This window comes from Asparagus officinalis, chromosome 8 (genome assembly GCF_001876935.1).
Source record: "Asparagus officinalis chromosome 8, Aspof.V1, whole genome shotgun sequence".
NCBI classification, from domain to species: Eukaryota; Viridiplantae; Streptophyta; class Magnoliopsida; order Asparagales; family Asparagaceae; genus Asparagus; species Asparagus officinalis.
In genome coordinates, this window is record NC_033801.1 from 23,028,938 (window position 1) to 23,037,312 (window position 8,375).

At 35.7% G+C, this 8,375-nt stretch overlaps 1 protein-coding gene across 3 annotated transcripts in view; it reads left to right on the forward strand.

Moving 5' to 3' along the window:
• Positions 1-6,670, forward strand: part of LOC109820009 (phosphatidylinositol N-acetylglucosaminyltransferase subunit A) — a 12,619-nt gene extending 5,949 nt beyond the window's left edge. For 2 of the 3 annotated variants that reach the window (XM_020386040.1, XM_020386043.1), the window contains 8 exons: positions 1,636-1,772; positions 1,899-2,471; positions 2,708-2,862; positions 3,859-3,949; positions 4,034-4,150; positions 4,298-4,401; positions 5,865-5,955; positions 6,374-6,670. In XM_020386040.1, coding sequence (XP_020241629.1) covers positions 1,653-1,772; positions 1,899-2,471; positions 2,708-2,862; positions 3,859-3,949; positions 4,034-4,150; positions 4,298-4,401; positions 5,865-5,955; positions 6,374-6,472 — 1,350 coding nt within the window. In that variant the 5' untranslated portion in view covers positions 1,636-1,652 and the 3' untranslated portion in view covers positions 6,473-6,670. Of the gene's footprint in view, positions 1-1,635; positions 1,773-1,898; positions 2,472-2,707; positions 2,863-3,858; positions 3,950-4,033; positions 4,151-4,297; positions 4,402-5,864; positions 5,956-6,257 lie in introns of all 3 variants that reach the window. The other variant, XM_020386044.1, reaches the window with a different exon arrangement.

Here is an 8,375-nt window from a genome sequence, read left to right on the forward strand (position 1 = left end):
CTCAAACTTACCTTTCTTTGTGAGGTTCGGGAAGAAATTACACTCATTTTCTATTGAAATTAGATTTTTATTCATCTTCACAAATTATTTGTTTATTTAACAAAATCATTAACAATCATACGTCAATGCTTCACAATCATATTTCTGTGCTTCCATGATCTTGTTCGAATGGAGAAATAACAAACTAACAGTTCCTGATTTTTAATCTCATGATCTTGTTCCGTGTAGAAAATATGGAAATAGGAAGGAAAGAAATTTGTATCAGCTAATAGAAAACTGAAAAGTTTTTTAGGGAAAAAACAGGACTGAAAGAGAAAGGAATGGAAGATGGAAAGTTTTTGTAGAAAATTGAAATGTGTATCAGCTTTCTATTTCCAGCTAATAGAAAATTAATATGGCGCACATGAGCATTGCCACATCAGCACCACATCAGGTTAGTGTGGGAGTAGTGTAAAAATTGTAGTGTTGTTGTCATTCTCTTTCGCCAATAAAGCTTACTTAATTTATATTAAGTGATGTATATCTAGTAATTGCTTAGTAGCACTAATTCAAATTTATTCATACTCCCTCCTCCAATATAATAAGAGAATAACTATATTTTTCATATTTTCTGACAATATTTTTACTGCACTATTGTAACTTTGTTTTTATTTCTTTGTGAATTAAAGTGTCTTTATTTCTTTCCTTGGGATGGAGGATGTACTACCATCTCAGCAAAAACATGCTTCTTGCTGCTATTAAGGTGTCGTTTACTATGATTTAAGTTTCATGCAACTCCAATTACATTAAACTGATAAAATTTTCATATTTTTCCATTCTTGGCCTAATTGTGGATGTATAATTGCTTTGAAATTAGTAAACATGATTCCCATCAACATGAAAAAAGAGGAATCACGACATAAGGGAGGGTGATTAGAACCTCATCATTATATTTCATGACTGCAAAATGTTCCTGGAAAGAGGACATTTTATGATATCACTATTCTGAAAAGTTACACTTAATAAAACTATGAAAATAGACCACAATTGAGAATTTCAATTATAATTATTCCACATTAAAGCTACATTCTTATCACGAGCTTAGTAATTGAAATGTGTCATGTTGAATTAAAGTAATTAAATAAGCTTTCCCTTGTACAAATATAGATCAATTCATTATTACCATAAAAACATCATTATGCACATGAAACTGAATGATTAACTTTATGAATCTTGATATCCCTCTTGAATTCGAGCTTAAATTTTTTATTAAAAACTCTTCATTATTTTACAGCTATGAAGCACGGACACGCATAACATGAAGCCGTGTCGTGTCGTGTCCGTGTCGGACACACGTGTCGAACACACGTATCCTATGTATTTTTTAGGATTTGCCTCGTGTCGGCGTGTCGGATGGCCGTGTCAGATCCGTGTCCGTGCTACATAGGTATTTTTTAGGATTTGCCTCGTGTCGGCGTGTCGGATGGCCGTGTCAGATCCGTGTCCGTGCTACATAGTTTTACAGTACAATTTGACCTTTTTTCATGAAACAATTCATTGTTTTCTTTTAAATTCTCTATTTAACGTCTGTGGTCCTTAACCCCCTTCCAATTCTCACAGTAAAAAGTGTTTTTTTTGTGTTTTTTTACTGTGCAGAAGCTTTTCTATATACAATGGATGAACAACGAAGGCACAGGATCTTGATGGTTTCTGATTTTTTCTACCCAAATTTTGGTGGAGTGGAAAATCACATTTACTACTTATCACAATGCTTGCTCAAGTTGGGTCACAAGGTCTGATTGCCCTTCTTTTTGTGTCTTTAAGTCTCATAGCCCTTCAAATTCAGCTCTGTTTTTTTGTCTACAGTTAAATCTGATTTTTAGCATATCCCTTACACAGTTAAAAATATTGTATCTTAGGCTGTTGTGATGACACATGCTTATGGAAATCGGTCTGGAGTACGCTACATGACTGGAGGATTGAAAGTTTATTATTTGCCTTGGAGACCATTCCTCATGCAGAATACACTGCCCACTTTCTACTTGACACTTCCTATTATAAGGACCATCCTTGTTCGAGAGAGGATATCTGTAGTGCACGGACATCAAGCATTTTCAACACTCTGTCATGAAGCCTTGTTGCATGCACGAACCATGGGTTACAAAGTTGTATTCACAGATCATTCTTTGTATGGGTTCGCTGATGTTGGAAGCATTCACATGAATAAGGTGTTGCAGTTTACTCTTGCTGATGTGGATCAGGCAATATGCGTTTCTCACACGAGCAAAGAAAATACAGTTCTTCGATCTGGAATACCTCCAAATAAAGTCTTTGTAATACCGAATGCTGTTGATACCGCCATGTTTACTCCTGCTCCTAATCGGCTCAGCTGTGATGAGATTGTTATAGTAGTGATTAGTAGATTGGTTTATCGGAAGGGTGCAGATCTTCTTGTTGAAGTTATTCCAGAAGTATGCCGTCTATACTCAAATGTGAGTGACATTGAACAGTTCAATTTTCACCCCTTTTTATACCACAATGGAGCAAGTTTGAAGGAGATGTAACTAGAATTGATGTTAGTAAAACTCCTCAGAACTTTTGCTTATAATTGCTTAGGACAACCTTTTTCATGTTTTTTCTTTAGTCCAGACCAGATAAATTATCTGTTTCAACAGTCCCGTTGCATTTGTATTTTATAGTCTTATTCTCTTGTAGTTCTCTTTTTAAGGTCCGCTTTATAGTTGGGGGAGATGGACCGAAACGTGTGAGGCTTGAGGAGATGCGGGAAAAATATTCTCTCCAGGACAGAGTGGATATGTTAGGTGCAGTTCCGCATGCTAATGTCAGATCTGTGCTTGTATCAGGGCATATATTTCTAAACAGGTATTATCCCCTTGTATGTCTCATAACTTCTCCCATAATCAAAAATTCTTGTCTCCTGGTGCTAGCATTCTGTTAGTTCTTAATATGTGTCTCATAACTCACAGTTGTAGCTATATAATTGATAACTCCGTACTTCTGAGTGGCATCGCTTATTTCTTCACTCTGTTTATGTTGAATGTTATATGGACATGAATATGGAAATGCTTTCTTTGAATTCACGTGAGCTATGATTTAATTGACCTAGCCGTGCAGCTTGCTGCCTTTAAAGCGCGTACTGTGAATAATATGTTACTCAAAGCAACTACTCAAGTAATAAAACTTGCTAGGAAAATTTAAATAGTAGTTGAATGTAGAGAATTTAGAAAAAACTGTAAGAGGTAGAAGAGGAGCAGTATCAAGCCTTAGTAGTCTCCTATTTTAAGGACTATTCTGTTTCCTGGTTTGCATATATGTATGTTTGCTACAAAACTTGCTTTAATTGGGAGATGCTCAGATGATTCTTTAAACCTTTGTTATTCCTGGCTTATCAAGGAACAAAGCTTTAACTTGAAGATAGCGTACGAGTAAATACATAAGCATTTCATTACTTTCTTCTATTCATATTTTATGTGTTAAGAATGTCAAACTGTCTATAGTAACACTTGGACTGAAGTCAGGCTGTCACTATTGGTCTCAACAGAGCAGCTGCTTTTTCACAAAAAGAGATTTCATAATGCTGGTTTCGAAAGTTCTCATATGACATAGACATGCATAGTAATAATCCAGGTTTCTCGGAACATGTGCATGTTATATCTAAACCTGCAAATAATAGTGTTGTGTGATAAACAATTTACAGTTTGTTCATCTCGCTGCTGTTCAGAGCATAACATGTTTGTTTGAAGAGTTAAGACATCAATCGTACATTGTTATCTTTTTATTTTCCTCATTTTTGGGGTACAATCCAATAGTATCTCCTACTATGTTTGTTGATGTGATCTAAAGAATGGTCCTTTTCAGTTCTCTTACAGAAGCTTTTTGTATAGCCATTTTGGAAGCTGCTAGCTGTGGATTACTGACTGTGAGCACAAGAGTTGGAGGTGTTCCAGAGGTTTGCACTTTAGAACCTTTTATTTCTTTTGTGTTTTGGTCAGATTTCAGAAACTACAGCTTTGTATTCCTTATTTCCTGGCAGGTTCTGCCTGATGACATGATAGTACTTGCAAAACCAGTTCCAGATGATATGGTTTTGGCCATCAAGAAAGCAATTTACATGCTTCCTGGTATCGATCCTCAAGCCATGCACCAACGTGTAAGTCTCATATCCTTCGACGTGATAATTGTGTATAGTTTTGGCTGGTTGACCTAGTTATTTAAACTTCTTTCTTCTGTTTATATATAGAAGTAAAGCTTGAATCTACTGCTCATTTAGTCTTCTTATTTGTTGGATTTTGTTCAGATGAAAAGCCTCTATAGCTGGCCAGATGTTGCTAAAAGAACGAAGGTTGTATATGACCGTGCATTGCAATGCTCCAACCAGGATCTTATGCAACGTCTTCCTAGGTATTTTTGTTTTCTTCTGAATTCCCCTCTAGATTTGAACTTTAAAATGTCTTTTTAGTTAGATATTCATCGATCCTGTTTTACCCTTTCTGTATGCTTGTGTGTACTGATGATCGAGACTACACTTAGAATTCAGCACCTTTTTCAAGCCAGTAGATAGACTGCCTCTAACTCTTTACTGTGTATTAATAGCTAGATACTAATGTTGTGAAATTCAGATAATTGAGCTTATCTAGTTTTGTAGTGACTTCTAAGATTCTGTGCATTTGTATCCTTTGCTCTCTTTCTGTCTTAATTTGATGTTTTAGCCCTGGATAAAGATTTTGAGATGGCACTTTGATGAAGAATAAGAATCACCCATCATGCTTATGAACAAACTCAAAATGCCAGTTATGGGATTGACTTCCACAAGATATGGACATTCACCTATATTAAAAAAAAACAAGCGCCTAGCTCCACGTTCCAAATTACTGTTAGCGGGAAAGGGCTATTGCTACTGCTTATCATGTGATCCCTGAGTGGAGTATGCTTGATAGTAATTGTTGACATAACACACTACGAATTTATTTCTTAAGCATACTGACTTAACAAAAGAGTTGCCAGTCTGCAGAATATTAAGCTTTGTATTTGGACTGAGCTTTCTATCTGAAGTAGCCATTTTTTTCAACGTTACTAAAAATTGACCAGCCTAAAGATGGGTGGAGGTTACGTCAGGGTACATGGAGAAAATAAAAGTACCTTCTTATGCATATAGTTCTCATTTTTCACCTTGAACTTGTTCTTTTCTCTATGCAATTTTGTTTCTAAAGTTCACATTGCTGAGCGGAGAGCAGTTCAACATAAGAAATTGCTTTTGGAACAACACGGTCAGCAGGAGAAGAAAAGGTTAATTTCACATAACCCCATGAACATAGGGGTTTTCACATTACCCTGAACTTTGTTTGTCTCACATAATCCTTGAACTTTGGGGTGTCTCAAAAAAACCCCCTGAACTTTAACCTCATTTTACTGGACCCCCTCCCTGTATTTTGCAAATAACTAAATTCTCCTTGAGGGAAAAAAAATCCCAACTTCTGTCATTTGTAAACAAAAAAAAAAAAAAATCCACAAATAGTAATAATAATAACTCACTCAAAATTGGGTTCTTTTCTGTCTCGAGGAAATTTTGTTTATTTGCAAATTACTAGTAGGGGGACAGTGATAAAAGTTCGGGAAGAATTTGGGGTGTCTTATGAAATTAGTCCAATGTTAAATCATACTGTTCTATAGAAAAATTAAATATTTTTTTCTTTGCTCTAATAATTTTCTATATACTTGTAAAATGAATAATCTTCTAAGTATTAATTTTATAAAACCCTGGTGCTGTCAGTCAAACAACGTTCATCTCTAGTGGTGGGTTCCTCAAGTCTATAGAACCGAAACACTATCTAATTGTCATTTTCTACTTCATTTTTCTTTTGTAGATACCTTAGATGCGGGGCCTGGGCTGGCAAGTTGTTTTGCCTGGTCATGATCATCAATTATCTTCTGTGGCATCTGTTACAATTTTTTCAGGTAACCTGCTAGCATTGTACCATCTCCGCATATTCTCATTCGCTTCCATTCTTTTAGGGTTAATCGCATATACATCCTCTGTGTAGTCATCTACACTCCCTAAAGTATTTTATTAGCATTTATACCCCTACCCCTTAAACAGCATACAATATTTAGATGTCACGTGGGATTCACATGAAATTAGCCTTTGGCCTCTAAAGTATGAGCGCAATTTATTTTTTTTAAACTTCAACTGAGGATATTTGTCATGTAATTCCCACGTGACATTTCAGACCTAACCGAGAAATAATGTCTTCTTGTAGGGGCATAAGTGGCTAAATCCCAATAGTACATGTGATGTATTTGCAACTAACCCATTTCTATCTCGAAAGAGTAAAAGATTGGTCTAAGCAAAGCAACATCTTATATCTTTTGTCAGCCATCAGAGAGCATAGAAGAGGTGCCAGACACACCATTAGCTCAGCATCAACACGAGGATATGCTACACAATTTCAATGAAGTTCAGGATCAGATCTGATTCCATCAATTCCGTCAGCAAACTCAGTTCTTAAAAGTGCTTACATCAAAAGATATGAAAATTTAACGAAGAAGGGATTTTGGTCAAATTCAAGACATTTTGTCGTTTCTAGCTAACTAACAAGGCTGAAAACTAAGAGCCCTTATTTTGAGGATGGCTCTTTTCTTACAATTGCAGGAGTTTGAAATTTCGCAGGTCCTTTAATCGATCTTTTCCATGTTTTTTTGTTGCAGATTTTCTGGTACTAGAGGGGGGGGGGGGGGGGAGGTGGGGGGGATTTTAGCTGAATGAAAGCACTGTTTTTACTGTGAACGGGCAACTTCTTATTGCAATCAGAGGTCCTCTGTTATGTCACTATCTTTTTTTTTTAGAAAAAAGATGGACTACCACAAAGGTAATCCAGCTAGCTAAATTAATAAAAAATGGTTGTTACATAAAAATACATATCCCCAACCAAGAGTGAGTATTATAGTCCATATTAGAAGCTACAAAGAATGACAAACAACACCCCTCTGCACATAACCATGGATCTCCAACAAGAGAAAGATCATAATAAGATCAAACAAAAACCGAAAGCAGAGCAGTTCACAATGGAGCAGAGTTCTAAAGGATAAAAAACAAAAAACATCACTACTGAACCATTTGTAACTCATTCTAGCTGAATCACCATACTCTCCACACCTCTGTCCTTTCTTCTGACCGCTCCAGCAGCTTGAAATCCATCAGCATTCCTCTTTCTCCTCCTTTCCTGTAATCTGGCAGCTCGAGCAGAAGCCTTTTCAGAACCTAGCCAAAATGTTGCGAAGGTCATAATTTTGTTCAAAAGCTCAAGGGTCTTCTTCCTTTTATTAGAAAAGATTCTATCATTATGTTTCTGCCATATACATCAAACTAAAGAACAGATGAGCACATCCCTTTTCAAATTACAGTTCTCAACATCACCAGTTTTCCATTTAAGCCAAATTTCTTTCAAAGAATCCAAACTAAAATTTTCCTCAATCTCCAATTTGAATTGAATTGATCTCCATACTGAGTAAACAAACTCACATTTTATGAACAAATGTGTGTGATTCTCCTCCAATTTAGAACATAAACAGCAAGTTTTATCCAAAAGAACTCCTTTCTTTTCTAGAACATCTTTTGTATTCAAACTGTCTTAGAGCCAACCAGAGTAGGAATTTCACTCTTAAAGGAATAGGAAGCTGCCATAAATTTGCACAATCATATCTTACACCCCCATCAATTAAAAATTGATAGAAAGATTTCAGGAAGCTGCCATAAATTTGCACAATCATATCTTACACCCCCATCAATTAAAAATTGATAGAAAGATTTCACTGTGAAACTCCCTCTTGTCTCCCACATATCTTACACCCCCATCAATTAAAAATTGATAGAAAGATTTCACTGTGAAACTCCCTCTTGTCTCCCACAACCATTTTCTTTTATCCTCCCTTTTCTCTAGACAGATGGAATTTATTAAACTCATCATAGAACATTATTGGGAAACAAGAACCCCAACTAACTGCTTCTTAAACTGAATATTCCATCTCCACATATTATTCTCTTTCTTTCTCATGCTATTAACAGCAGCAAAAGGATACACAGTTATAACAACTAAGGATGGAAATAAAGATGCAAGAGTAAATGATCCTAACCATTTGTCCAGCCAAAATAAAGTATGATTTCCTTTTCCAACCTCCACTTGAGAGCTGCATAAAAAACTTTTAATATTAACAAAAAAGTTCCTCCAAAAGTATGATAAAAGAGCTCTTCCAGAATGTATGTATTCTGTCCAGCTTTTCGTTATGTCACCATCTTTGTTGTGTTGAATGAATAAGTCAAGTTAAAAATGCATGTGTGAATGAATATGATTTGATAGATTAAAAAAAATACCCTTGGT